General features: G+C 43.1%; 1 protein-coding gene across 1 annotated transcript in view; it reads left to right on the plus strand.

Moving 5' to 3' along the window:
• LOC124805724 (sialin-like) overlaps nucleotides 1–15,737 on the plus strand; it is an 89,512-nt gene that overhangs the window by 47,447 nt on the left and 26,328 nt on the right. The window contains exons 4-5 of the mRNA XM_047266294.1: nucleotides 3,454–3,541; nucleotides 10,186–10,433. Coding sequence (XP_047122250.1) covers nucleotides 3,454–3,541; nucleotides 10,186–10,433 — 336 coding nt within the window. The remainder of the gene's footprint in view (nucleotides 1–3,453; nucleotides 3,542–10,185; nucleotides 10,434–15,737) is intronic.

A 15,737-nucleotide genomic window follows, 5' to 3' on the forward strand; every position in this document is an offset into this window, starting at 1 on the left:
TGTGTGATTGAATCGTAGGAATCGAATCGGGAAAAAGAATCGTGTTGCCCAACTCTACTCTCCAGTACTACTGCGCAATCGACACTAGGTTCACTGCCTCCTGCAGCGCTCGACAATCGACTCCTGTCTGCTATCGACCTGGATGTCGGATACTAATACCTATGTTCGTGGGATCGTGGATCCCTTACAAAATCCAGCCAGAACACCAAGAATCCCTCTATACCCAGTGTACATGAGATATTCTGGTCTCTCGTAAGAGGAACAAACATGCAGAAAAGGAAAGTGTTAGTTGTCACAGTGCTTAATGTACTCTCATATGGCGATACGTGGGAACACCTAATGCACCCAAGAACATTGTTGAACACAGTCGTTTTGGTCGCCCATATATTATGGTGTGGGAAGACATAAAGTTGCATAGGCCTATTGACCTCAAAATATTTAAAACCGGTACAGTCACCGGTCAACGTAACTGTGACAAAGTACTTCTTTCCCGCATGCGTCTTTTCGTGGATGCATTCGGCCCTGTCTTCATTTTCATGGATCATGGATGGAAATGCGCCGACCACAACAAACAACGTAGGTGAAGGAGCTCTTGGAACAAGAGGATATTCGGCGAATGGACTGGTCTGCCCGTCCTCTTCCCCTCCTCCCCCGTCCACATGCACCAATGACAGTCCATCAGTTGTCAACCGCGCTGGTGGAGGAATGAAACGCCCAACCACAAGAACTCCTTACCAGTCTTGTCGCCAGCATGTCAGCACGCTGCAGAGCATACACTGTCTTTCGCGGTGATGACACAGCCTTAAGAACCATATCAAACTTTTTGTAATGTCGTAGGGACCTTCATGAATCGTGCTGCCTTCAGCGTTTTTATTATCATTCCCATCTGTCTCATTGCGTATTTCTTTCAGTTACTTTCGGTACTGTGCTGTACTGTAGCAGTTCTCTGTCTGTATGGGCCTAGTTTCATCGAGTTATGTTATTTGGCAGCGAATGATCTGGCGAAAGTTACTTTCGTCCTTAAGTTTTGTACACCATTGTATAGCACTTTATCATTGCTTTTCATCTCGTGCTAGCGAAATTATATCATCTTGCACAGTTTGTTACTTAACCGTTAAAGTGGAATAATAAGAGTTAACACATGCGTAATATTCACAGTAGCCAGTTTTTTATTGATATTGTTCATTAACTCTGTGGGGTAAATAAATATGTTTACCCAGATTATCGTCCCGTTAGCTCAAGCCGTTTCCGTAATGCCATCAAAAGACACATTGCTGATTATTGTATCTGCTTTATAAATTTTCCTTTGTAGTTCATTACTTAAACAAAAATATTAATAGTAACGTTTAAAATACGATACAGCGTGGTTAAATTTGTTATATTAATCTGTGTTAAATTATCGTAAAATCGTGTGTCAAATTTCTCCATATATCGATTTGCTCTTGCTTTCTTACGCACGTTATACACTAAGGTGGCAAAAGTCATGGGAAAGCGATATGCACATAGACAAATGGCCATAGTATCGCGTACACAACGTACAAAAGGGCACTGCATTGGCGTAGCTGTCATGTGTACTCAGATCGTCTATACTCATGTAAAAGGTAAACTTCGTGTGACTAGGACCTCCCGTCGGGTAGACCGTTCGCCGGGTGCAAGTCTTCCGATTTGACGCCACTTCGGCGATTTTCGCGTCGATGGGGATAAAATGATGATGATTAGGACAACACAACACACAGTCCCTGAGGAGAGAAAATTTCCGACCCAGCCGGGAATCGAACGCGAGCCCTTAGGATTGAGGATTGACATTCTGTCGTTCTGACCGCTTTTTTTTTCGTTTTTGGTCGTTTTGGACGTCACATGACATCGGTCAAGTTCTTTTATTGATCCTTCCACTCAGTTTTTTATTACAGAAGCCAACCAGCTCTCTGACCGAACACGCTGATCTACCGCAACGGCGACCACTCAGCTAGCGGGGGCGGACATCCATACTCACGTGATTCACGTGGCAAGTTTTCCGACGTGATTATGGCCGCACGACGGAAATTAACATACTTAGTCGAAATTAGGCGCAAGGGACATACCATTTCGGAAATCGTTAGGGAAGTCAATATCCCGAGATCCACAACGACAAGAGCGTGCCGAGAATACCACATTTCAGGCATTACCTCACACCACAGGCAACGCAATGGCCGATGGCTTTCACTTACCGAGAACAGCAGCGTTTGCATTGAGTTGTCAGTGTTAACTGTCAATCGCTGCGTGAATAACCGCAGAAGTAACGGCGGGACGTACGACGAACGTATCCGTTAGGACAATGCGGCGAAATTTGGCTTTAATGGTCTATGGCAGCAAACGACTGACCCAAGCGCCTTCGTTGACTGCACGACATCGCCTGCAACGCGTCTCCTGGTCTCAGGACCACATTGATTGGACCCTAGACTACGGAAAACCGTGGTCTGATCAGAAGAGTCTCTATTTCAGTCAGTAAGAGCTGATGGTGGGTTTCGAGTGTGACGCAGACCCCATGAACCCAAGAACCCAAGTTGTCTACAAGGCACTGTGCAAGCTGGTGACGGCTCCATAAAGATGTGGGCTGTGTATACATGAAACGGACTCGATCCTCTGGAGCAACCGAACCGATCATTGACTGGAAATGGCTATGTTCGGCTACATGGAGACCATTTGCAACCGTTCATGCACTTCAGTTACGGATGACAATGCGCCATGTCATCGGACCACAATTGTTCGTGATTGTTTTGAAGAACATTCTAGATAGTTTCAGCGAATGATTCGGCCACCTAGATAGCGCGACATGAACACCATCGAACATTTATGGGACATAACGGTAGGTCAGTTCGTGCACAAAATCCTGCACCGGCAACCCTTTCACGATTGTGGACGCCTGTAAGAGGCTGCATGGCTCAATATTTCTGCAGGTGACTTCCAACGAGTTAGGGAACCAATGCTACTTCGAGTTACTGCATTACGTTGCGCAAAAGGAGGTCCGACACGATATAAAGAGCTATCCCTCGAATTATGTCACTTCAGTGCATATCGCTGTTCATGCGTAAATTTAATTTTATGGAGAGTTTTTCGTCACTTGGAATCAGTCACAGCACCAAAGCACCTAATTCAGAAGGGATACCTGTTTTGTGTGCTAATCCCTCGCTTCCGATGACGGCTTACACTCAGTCCATTTGAAAGCATGCAGCCTCTAAGAGACCACACGCTAAACTCTTCCGCTGAACCTCCTTTGCAAAGATTCCATCGTCACCAGTTGTCATCTTTCACCTTGCATCTAATAAAAAGTCGCATTAGTAGTCGTTTAGAAGGATACAAAAATGTTGTGCAAAACGAACAGAAACATAGCTGAATATTAATAAAAACTACATCAGTGGGCTTAACGTCCGCCTTCAGTTACAGTCAGTGTATCATTCACATTCTCCTTTGCAGGGCGTCATAATTCCAGCGATGCACGTCCTCTTCCCAAAGTGGTTCCCCGAGAGTGAGCGGCAGAGAATAACAGGAGCATTGTTTTCAGGTTAGTCTAACATCTCCTCACAGTTATTAACAGATCACACACAGTTGGACTGCAGTGGGCAGCTCTGAAGATTCTTCCAACAGTGGGTACTTTCAAATATTATTTGAATCACTGCAATGAGTTGGAAGCAGAGAACGCTCGTAAGATGATAAACTGGTCGCTCCACTATGTTAAGCCTTGTAGATTATTAATTATGTCGGCAACCGCCTCATAATTAACCAAATAATTATCTCAATCATGCTTCTTTATAATTTTTCTTCAGGAAACAGATGCACGTAAGCTTTCGTTTAAACAGTGTATGCATACGTAAATTTACTACAGCAAAGTGTGTGAATTGCCAACAAAGTAGTATTTCCTTTTAACAGATGGAACTCCTGTTTCATGTACATCTTTTCAGTTTCAGGGAGAGGACCAAAACTGTCATATGGACTTAGAACGTTTGTGACGTATATAAACATACTGAAGTGACGAATGAAAATTTGTACCAAGGCCGGAATTTGCAACCAGGTCTTTGCTCACTAGGCGGATGGGCTAACCACTGCTCCACCCTGGAACAGTAGCTTCGCACAACTGCACGGAATACCTTAGTATCTTCCATCCTCAGTCACAATTCCCATGCAAGCCTTAGCCCAATTGTTATTCCCCTTGAACAGCATTGCGGACGGTCTCCAATTGAATTGGTATAGCACCTTGGGATCGAGACCTTGGGGCTGAGACATGATTGGGAATTTGGACTGAAGAGGGAGGCGTACTACGGTAGTACGTCCGATTGTACAAAGTCACTCTGCATCGGTGGTATAATGGTTAGTGCATGTGCCCAGTGAGTAGGGCACCCAGGTTCGAATCCTGTCTTCGGTATAAATTTTCATTCGTCACTTCAGTTGGCATGTATACATCACAGACATAGGCCACTGTGAAAGATCTCTGAAACCATGTAGTTACATTTGATTAGACTACTTACTTTTTCAAATTTATTTTGTTTTGGTTCAGCAATACAAAAAGTGAACATTGAAGATAAGGAAATATTCACGAGCTATTCACGCGTAATTTTGGTAATGCTTTCTCTAACAGTTATCAGCCAGAGATAGAACCATGAGGGGGGGGGGGGGGGGGGGGGGGGGACGATTCAGCTAAGATGTTCACCTCAAATAAAATATCAGATTAACGTGTTGGGTGAGATACTCCATAATCGCTGCTTGCATCGATGAAAGACTTGTGTTATGTGGAAAGTACGAGTAATTTAGATTGGAAAGAAGGAGTGTCTCATGAATGTTGTTGATGGAAAAAAGGAAAAAATTGTATTTGAGGAAAAGTTTTTAACAGTTATGTTCACTGAGGAGATGCTGGTGCATGCCATCGACCTGCAACAGTGCATCAGTTATGTGCCACCCACATGAAATAAGGGATATTCTTGTGGAAAGCCTTATATATGCTAAACCAGATTCTGAATTTTAGTTTAGTTTTCGGTCCACAGAAACAAAGTTAACAGCGATTGTGCCCCAAGCAAACGTAACAGGATCGGTAATGTTCTTAATACACACAAACGATTTCTCAGATAAGGTCAGCTGCACTAAAAGTGAGTGTGCTGATTATTCTTTTGTCTACAGGAAAGTACTGAAATTAGATGTTGTCAAGAACGAAAAAAACTTAAACAAAACTTCATCTTTGTTTACTGTATAGAGCTCTCTTGAAATGTGGATGAATGCCAGATAATGCCCATAACATAAATCAACAGCTCGTAAAACATACTATTCCTCGCCCCAGCGTTGGATCGTCCTCTTGGCTGTTGTGTGTACCAGAGCTGATTTCCGGTAATCCTGTGTAGAGGGTTTTCTCAGTCCGAAAAAAGTGGGTTGATATCTCTGTACCAGGCCTCACTGGTTTGCGGTCAGAGCATGGCGGGCTGTTCATTCTCCAATGAAGCAGGGGTTTTCGAGCACCTTTTGGTAATAAACTTGTGGAAAGTCCTGGCAAGAAGCAGCACATTTCCGAGAAGTGATATTAGTGAGAGCAGGAAATAACCATTAAAATTCCTGCATTCTGCCCCTGAAATCGAACGAATTCAGAAATGCGCTATTGCAATGGCTGCAAGTCGTAAGAGCCCCAACGACAGTGGAACATCGATTCCCGGGGAAGTTAACTGGCAATCTTTAGCAGACAATGGAGGTTTCTCCAACAAAATCATGTTGTATAAAACTCACAGAATCGCTCTTCGATTACGACTGTACGACAGTCCTGCTGCGATCACCGTATGCCTCACGTAGGTTTTAAGGTTAAGAAAAAATGAGATTAGGTCACGTACTGTGGCATATAAATAGTCATTTTTCCCTCGCTGAGGACTTGAATGGAATAGGACAAAAAATCGCTGATTTTGATACGTACTACCCTACACCAAACACTGTATAGTGGCTTGCAGAGAATATACAGTAACGCTGATTAATTTCAATAGGACATGACTGTTATCTGATATTTCAATTATGGACACAAACAAAACTTTATTTCTCCAAAAATATCATTATGTTTGCTTAAACATAAATAATACAATCAGAAAAACTATATGTCAGTTCCATAAAAGTATTCTCCCCTGGACTCACCAACTGCCTCACAAACTCGAAGCATGCTGTCACTGCATTGTCAGACTACATGTTCAGCAGGGAGTGTGCTGAACAACATTCCAGAAACTTTCTTTGCTTATTATGCGAAATTTCCAGATATGTCTGTCAACTTTACCTCAGACCATTTCACTAGGATTACAGTCAAGACTTCGGGACGGCCACACCACATCTTTTAGTACCTTCAGTTTCTTCTTCAATGCAACGTACTTGTTATAGAAGGCCATTCGGTGATTTTTTTTTTTGAATCATCAGTCTACTGACTAGCTTGATGCTTCCCACCACGAATTCCTCTTCTGTGCCAACCTCTTCATCTCAGAGTAGCACTTCCAACCTACTTCCTCAATTATTTGCTGGATGTATTGCAATCTCTGTCTTCCTTTACAGTTTTTGTCCTCTATAACTGTCACTAATACCATGAAAGTCATTTCCTGACGTCTAAGCATATGTCCTATCATCCTGTCCCTTCTCGTCAGTATTTTCCACAAATTGCTTCTCTCTCCAATTCTGCGCAGAATCTCCTCATTTCTTACCTTATCAGTCCACATAATTGTCAACCTTCGTCTGTAGCACCATATCTCAAATGCTTCGATTCTCTTCTGTTCCGGTTTACTCACAGTCCATGTTCCACTACCGTACAATTCTGTGCTCCAAACGTACATTCTCAGAAATTTCTTCCTCAAATTAAGGTCTATGTTTGATACCAGTTGATTTCTCTTGGCCAGGAATGCCCCTTTTGCCAGTGCTAGTCTGCTTTTGATTTCCTTGCTCCGTCCGTCTTTGGTTATTTTGATCCTAGGTAGCAGAATTCCTTAACTTCATCTACTTCGTGACCATCAATCCTAATGTTAACTTTCTCTCTGTTCTCGTTTCTGCTACTTCTCTTTTTTCGATTTACTTTCAATCCATATTCTGTACTCATTAGACTGTTCATTCCATACACCAGATCATGTAAATCTTTTTCTTCTTCGTTCATTATACTGATGTAATGTGAGCTCTTCCTCCGTTAAGTGCAATCTGCATGACATCGTATGATACTGAAGTATACGGTGATAATGCATCTGGGCCATACATCCTTATACTCGTATTTTTACAACGTCGCCAATCCAAACCCTGAAAAACACTCCCAAACCGTAACAGAACACCCAGTATGTTTATCTATAAGTATAATGCACTACTGAGCCACTCCTGTTCCTTCAGATTGACGGAAAAAATGTTCTTCTGCTGCCAACAATCTCGAATTTCGATTCATCTTTGAGTAAATTTTCCTCCCACTCTTCGTGTGTCCTCATACTATGTTTCCTACCGATTCGAGTGTCATCTTTTTATTTATGGGCTTCAGAAGGAGTTTCCTTGCTGCCACACGTCCTTTGAAGCCGTCATCAATCAGTCTCCTTTGTGCTGTTGCAACTGATACACTTTTCTTGTTCATTTCTATCAGTTCTGCGCGAATTTGTGCTCCTCTTTTGAACCAATTCCTCTTACTAGTAATTCTGATGAATTTTTAGTCATTTTTAGTGGTTTTAGGAGGTCGTGGTAGGTCCTTATTACTACCTGTTCCCTTCCGGCGGTGAAGGGTGTATTGCACTCTCCCTATAGAAACACCACATTTTTTCGCAGTTTGGGAAATCAATAAACCTGCTTGTCTGAGTTCTACAACTGCAACACGTTTGTCTATGGATATTTCCATTCTTGGAGTCATAATAACGATGTGCACACTACCAACTGTTACTAAGGAACTGAAGTCCGGTAACTATACAGTATGTAATGTACCACTGGCTGAAGTAGACTGCGGATGACACAAGACTAGAGAGAATGAGAACTCTTTCGTCACAAAGGTCAACAAACATACTATTTCAGGTAACTGTTCTGTACGTACATGACGCTCTTCCGGGTAATATTGCATGTAGACGAAAACAAGGGCATAAAAATATTTGTTTACCAGTGTTGTGCTGTTCCTTTGGTTGTTGTGCTGCTCCTTATCCGGGGAATTAGATTTCAATTATTAGATTTATTGAAACCAAAGTGCGGTAGTGTATGTAGATGTAGTTCTATTCTTGAATAGTTCGTTAAGCTATATATCATTGTTTAAATTGTTCACATTTTACGCTCACAGTTCATAAATTGTGATGTAATGTCTTTTTGTTTAATTGTACAAGGATCAAAACAAGTTTTTCATCACCTCACTTCCGAGAGTTCCAGAACCTGTACAGAAAATTGGAACAGAGACCTACACAAACATCATTTCCGCCCTTTTTATTGCTCATGAAAACCACACATTGAATGTTGTACCACCATACAGCGAGACCTTCAGATGTGGTGGTCCAGACTACTGTATACACCAGTACCTCTAATACCTCTTGTCCCCTTGCACTGATGCATGCCTGTATTCGTCGTGGCATACTATCCACAAGTTCATCAAGACACTGTTGGTCCAGATTGTCCCACTCCTCAATGGCGATTCGGCGTAAATCCCTCAGAGTGGTTGGTATGTCACCTCGTCCATAAACAACATTTTCAATCTATCCAAGGTATGTTCGATAGGGTTTCTGTCTGGAAAACCTTCTGGCCACTCTAGTAGAGCGATGTCGTTATCCCGAAGGAACTCATTCACAAGATGTGCACGATGGGGGCGCAAATTGTCTTCCATGAAGTCGAATGTCTCGCCAATATGCTGCCGATATGGTTGCATTATCGGTAGGAGGATGGTGTTCACGTATCGTACAGCCGTTACGGCCAACCGGTGTGGCCGAGCGGTTCTAGGCTCTTCAGTCTGGAACCGCGCGACCGCTACGGTCGCAAGTTCGAATCCTGCGTCGGGCATGGATGTGTGTGACGTCCTTAGGTTAGTTTGGTGTAAGTAGTTCTAAGTTCTAGGGGACTGACGACCTCAGAAGTTAAGTCCCATAGTGCTCAGAGCCATTTGAACCATTTGAACAGCCGTTATGAAGCTTTCCATGATCACCAGCGGCGTATGTTTGCCCCACATAATGCCACCCCAAAACAGCAGGGAACCTCCACCTTGATGCACTCGCTGGACAGTGTGTCTAAGGCGTTCAGCCTGTCCGGGTTGCCTCCAAACACGTCTCCGACGATCGTCTGGTTGAAGGCATATGCGACACTCATTAGTGAAGAGAACGTGATACCAATCCTGAGCGGTCCATGTTGTTGGATCCATCTGTACCGTGCTGCATGGTGTCGTGTTTGCAAAGATGGACCTCGCCATGGACGTCGGGAGTGAAGTTGCACCTCATGCACCCTATTACCTACGTCCTGTGACTGCACGAAAATCATTATTCAACATGGTGGTGTTGCTGTGAGGGTTCCTCCGAGCCGTGGTGGCGGTCATCCACTGCGGTAGTAGGCCTTGAGCGGCCTGAGCGAGGCATGTCATCGACAGTTCCTGTCTCTCTCTGTCTCCTCCATGTCCGAACAATATCGCTTTGGTTCACTCCAAGGTTCGAATCCTGCCTCGGTCATGGATGTGTGTGATGTCCTTAGGTTAGTTAGGGCTAAGTAGTTCTAAGTTCTAGGGGACTGATGACCTCAGAAGTTAAGTTCCATAGTGCTCAGGGCCAGTTGAACCATTTCACTCCGAGACGCCTGGACACTTCTCTAGCTGAGAGCCCTTCCTGGCACAAAGTAACAATGCGAACGCGATAGAACTGCGGTATTGACCGTCTAGGCATGGATGAACTACAGACAACACGAGCCGTGTACCTCTTTCCTGGTGGAATGGCTGGAACTGATCGGCTAATAGGCTCTGCTCATGCATGGTTGTTTACGTCTTTGAGCGGGTTTAGTGACATCTCTGAACAGTCAAAGAGACTGTGTCTGTGATACAATATCCACAGTCAACGTCTATCTTCATGAGTTCTCGGAACCAGGGTGATGCAAAACTTTTTTTCATGTGTGTATTATCAAGCAAATTACTATGCCACTGATCACGAAGACCACATTTACCTTCCTTGTGGCACCTCATTGTTCTTAACATCAATCAACAGCAGTTAATTCAGTTGTTTTCTGTTGCAGCAACGTATCTAGGTACTGTGCTCTCAATGGCGTCGTCAGGATCCATGGTGAAGAATCTGGGGTGGACTTCTGTCTTTTACATATACGGTGGCATCACAATATTCTCAGTACTTCCCTGGTTTTATTTTGTGTACGACGAGCCGGAATCTCACCCCAGAGTCTCAGAGAAAGAGAAGATCTACATCCTCGAAAATACGAAGCGTAATCGTGCAAAAAAGACTGAGAAGAATACTGAGTCACACCATAAGGTATGACAATAACGTTGTTTTTTTGACCCATTTAAGAATGTATTTTTATAATTATTTCCACAATGAATGCATGTAAGATACCTGTTACGGTATTGCCCTTTGCAGCATCTTTGAAATTGATCATATCATAGTATTTTTCATTATTTACTGTTCCCGAAGATCTAAAGAAATTGCAAGACACTGACCGAACTACTAACGGCAGTTCGATAAAAAGTGTCGGCTCCGCCTGGACCTATGTTTGACTGACTGCTCCCATGAACACAACTAGTTATTAAAATGGTGAGGCAAAGGAACGCTAAATATTTTAATGAAAATAAAAGATTTAAACGATTTCAAAATCTCTGCATTTATAAGACCTAATATGAAATGCGATACAATTTCCAAATACTTAAATCCAGAGTCCAGGGGAATTATAACATTTATTCCCCCTGTACGTTTTCACATGCGAACAACAAGGTACACTAATTTCATATGGCGAAGCATGAGGGAATAATGACATTATACTATGTACAAAAATTGATACAGTTAACTAGTATAATACAAGGTTGGCAAGAACATTCTGACAGTGGGTGAACAAATTAATAATACCATACTGGATTTGAAAGGCAACCTCATACTTTATCATTAGTTGCATGTTGTGTGAGTGGGTACGCAAACGTGACAGATATACGAGGTACATTCAAGTTCTAAGGTCTCTGATTTTTTTTCTCCGGACTGGTAAGAGATAGAAACATGCGGATTGTTTTAAAATGAGGCCGTGTTCATTGTCAATACGTCCCAGAGATGGCAGCACCGTACGGCAGATGGAATTTTACCGCCAGCGGCGAGAATGAGAACTGTTTTAAATACTTAAAATGGTGACGTTTTCCTTACTTGAACAGCGTGCAATCATTCGTTTTCTGAATTTGCGTGGTGTGAAACCAATTGAAATTCATCGACAGTTGACGGAGACATGTGGTGATGGAGTTATGGATGTGTTGAAAGTGCGTTCGTGGGTGCGACAGTTTAATGAAGGCAGAACATCGTGTGACAACAAACCGAAACAACCTTGGGCTCGCACAAGCGGTCTGACGACATGATCGAGAAAGTGGAGAGAATTGTTTTGGGGGATCGCCGAATGACTGTTGGACAGATCGCCTCCAGAGTTGGCATTTCTATGGATTCTGTGCACACAATCCTGCATGACGACCTGAAAATGTGTAAAGTGTCATCCAGGTGGGTGCCACGAATGCTGACGGACGACCACATGGCTGCCCGTGTGGCATGTTGCCAAGCAACGTTGACGCGCAGTGACAGAACGAATGGGACTTGCTTTTTGTCGGTTGTGACAATGGATGAGACGTGGATGCCATTTTTCAATCCAGAAACAAAGCGCCAGTCAGCTCAATGGAAGCACACAGATTCACCGCCACCAAAAAAATTTCGGGTAACGGCCAGTGCTAAAAAAATGATGGTGTCCATGTTCTGGGACAACGAGGGCGTAATCCTTACCCATTGCGTTCCAAAGGGCACTACGGTAACAGGTGCATCCTACGAAAATGTTTTGAAGAACAAATTCCTTCCTGCACTGCAACAAAAACGTCCGGGAAGGGCTGCGCGTGTGCTGTTTTTCCAAGACTACGCACCCGCACATCGAGCTAACGTTACGCAACAGTTTCTCCGTGATAACAACTTTGAAGTGATTCCTCATGCTCCCTACTCACCTGACCTGGTTCCTAGTGACTTTTGGCTTTTTCCAACAATGAAAGACACTCTCCGTGGCCGCACATTCACCAGCCGTGCTGCTATTGCCTCAGCGATTTTCCAGTGGTCAAACCAGACTCCTAAAGAAGCCTTCGCCGCTGCCATGGACTCACGGCGTCAGCGTTGCGAAAAATGTGTACGTCTGCAGGGCGATTACGTCGAGAAGTAACGCCAGTTTCATCGATTTCGGGTGAGTAGTTAATTAGAAAAAAAATGGGAGGCCTTAGAACTTGAATTCACCTCGTATTATACATACTCTGAGACACCAAATTTTGTCCAGTAAATCATTGATTAGCCAAGCGAACATTAACAGTACAGAATGACGAATACAGAATGAATACAACCAAACTATGGTCCAAACGCAGCTAACCTTCATCATGGTCTCGAATCCCCGTGCCTCAGATACGTCTTACCAACTGAGTGCCAGAAACTACTGCTGCAACACGCCCACTACCACAACCGGATGAGCCCCAAACATCAATTGCGGGATGGCTAAATGTCTCTCGCTTTCATGCCCTTCCCCTTTCGCAGTTCATTAGTGTGACATTTTTAATCCAGTAGTTGGTGCGAGAGGTGCGTAATGAAGGTCAAGACACAAAACAACTTTACTGCAAGGATGCCTACCACATAATCACCCCGAGACTCCGCTTCTTCCCAGCTCCATGGTTTGGTATTATAATTTCTTGCTCTTTCTTTCCCCAGTCCGAAGGCTAGCTCCAAAGCTTCTGCCCAATGGAAAGTTTAAAGACGAAGTTACATCTCCCACCTAAGGAAATTTTCTGAATGAGCACGTGCTCAAATCTTTTCCCAGGCTCGACGCCAGACTGGTGCCTTTTGCTCGCACAAAAATACGAAACAGAGCGCAGCCGAAGTGGTCTCTGCTCCTCAGGCAGCATAAAAAATGCTATCTTGGCGAAAATATTTTCACCCAACACTCCAGTAAAGCACACGATAAAAAGCTTTCATGTTTTCTGTGCCCGTAAGACATCGTCTGACAATCTTTATACACCCTCGCCGAAGTGCAAGCGTTGTCCATCCCTACATTTGTCGACAGAGCCCTGTATCCACAGGCACTGCTGCCTTTTACAAGTGGGGTGCTCCACCTACAGCGCCAAAACAGCGCCTGCTGATGCAGTGCTTGGACGCAGTATCGACTCCAGGCCAGCAAAGCACTGCTAAGCTAGGAACATCCCCTTTGGGATGGCCACCAGGTAAACTGCAACCAACTTCCCCCTCCCACTTTTTGCAGCAGCTTACACAGAATCACGAAACTAGCATTTAGTTCTTCTTGCTGAAAAACATGCACTATACACACATGAACCTAAAGTAAATCAGAAGGAAGAGACGAAGTAAAACTACAGACCGATCACCTAACCACAAATCTGTTTAACATCAGAATCACAGTCCAGTTTGTTTCCAAAGTAGCATACCAACATTAAGAAATGAATTAAAAATGATAGAAGGTAGCAGTGCTTCTTTTAAGGAGAACGTATGCACCACTTTTCATGGAAACTTACATCAAACGATAATATTTGTACCAGTAAGCATCTGTAATACCATACATTAAGCGATCAACAGATATTTAGATTTAGCGACTACAAGAAGAAGTTAGAGGGCCAATAATCAAGAAAGTGTCCAGAACCAACAACTTTCAATTATCAGATGCATTCATCCATCGATTAGCGTCAAATACAGTTCTTTCTCTCGTAGCATTTACCTTACAGAATGAAACAAATATCTCAATGAAATGTGACTCATCACTCATTATGCTATCACCAGCTAACTTTTATTTCAGATAAACTTTTGATTAAAACATGCAAATCACGTAAATAGGGCAGCACTGATAGATTTTCACTCGACAGACGTCGGAAGTGCTCTATGAAGAGATTGTACCGTATCTTCTCCCACTGGCACTCGAGACTCGTCGAATGAAATAACTTTGTGATTGATGTTTCAACAAGACAAATCGTAATGGGCAGCCTCCAACAAAACGTAGTTTTTTTTTTTCGCACATCAGGCGAGAAGTATAACTGTACCATTACTGGTGCAGTCTGCATTGTTGCCAGATTTCTGATGACATCGTCGATGACGTTACCTCGTAAGATTACAGATTTCTCCACCCCACTCCTATCCCCGACGACATAGGTCAGATTTTCTAAGTAGAAAATGGCAAGAAAGTAAAAAAAAAAAAAAAGAAGAAGAAACAAGATGGACAATTATCCTATTGGTGAAAAATCCAAAATGGTGGAAGTGAGGATATTGGTGCAGCTTGTATGGTTATCATATTTTCTGGATTTTCCTCAACTCGATGGCATCAGGATCCAAAATAGTAGGCTTTAGTGCAACACTATGAGGTCAAATGTGAATTATACTAGGTGTAAAATGGTGCGAAAATGAAAAACCTACTTGCCTTACATTTAAAACTCAGCTTCCATGTTCAGACATTTGCCACCCTAAGTTCACTTGCCCTATGTGTGCTGTTTAAACAATGATTTTGTGTGTGTGTATGTGTGTGTGTGTGTGTGTGTGTGTGTGTGCGCGTTTAGTAGAATGGAAACAACTGCATCTTCATTTAAACAAATATGCAGCAAGAGATCTCCTGCAGCCTGCTTAGAAGCCTCCAGGCACCAAGTCCACTGCGGTGGTATCTTCGCAAATGCAAGTGCCACCCAGCCATGCCGCTCCATTGACGGAGTGCTAGCAGGTACTCTGCCTTGCAGGGGGGCTACAGTGCCACGCCACCCACTGTAACTCTCCAATCAGCAGCAGTAAATTAAATACACTGTGCGGAAAATGCTTGATGATCTCCTACATAACCATAGAACACATCTGCCCTAAGGTAACAGTTGCTGGAAATTCAAAATCCAGGATAGTAGTTTCACTTTCTGCTGCAAGTAAGTTATTTGTGACAAAGTGAAAATGGAGTAGTTTTTAAAACGCAAGAATCACACTTATGCTCTAACCCATACTCAAAAAAGGAGGGAAATTCAAAATAGTTCTAAGTTTACAGTTGCTCACCGGCCCATACATTCATCCTGTAGGGAAATTAAAAATTCAAACACACCTTCCTCTGGGAGGACTTAAGCTGTAGAATGTTCAAACGACATGTTTTAAAAATTCTCAACCAAAATTTAATGTGTGATATGAGTAGAAGCCGTTAAACCATCAGTAACTTGCTTTGCTCATAATCAAAACCCATTTCTGTCAAAGACTCGTCAATCTTATATGCACCAGGCGTGTATCAAGCACATTTGTCAGCTAAACACGTTTATACTAATTTAAAAGCTGAATCCTGACTATCAAAATTGGTACGAATATAAGCAATGAAGTGAACAACGTATTACAACAGTGGTGGTCTGTAACCTTGTTGTGTGATGCATTTCGAGACGAAAAAACTGTCATCAATAGATGTACCACAGCGCATCTTAACAGTGGACCCAGCGTTTGAAGCCGAAGAGAGACACCAGTGGATAACAGGATATGACACGAGATGATCTTATGAATCACGACAGTAAGTCTGCTATATATCTGCACGGGTACTCGCGCTATTTTATGCCCAGA

The sequence above is a fragment of the Schistocerca piceifrons genome, chromosome 7, assembly GCF_021461385.2.
Source record: "Schistocerca piceifrons isolate TAMUIC-IGC-003096 chromosome 7, iqSchPice1.1, whole genome shotgun sequence".
Lineage (NCBI taxonomy): Eukaryota > Metazoa > Arthropoda > Insecta > Orthoptera > Acrididae > Schistocerca > Schistocerca piceifrons.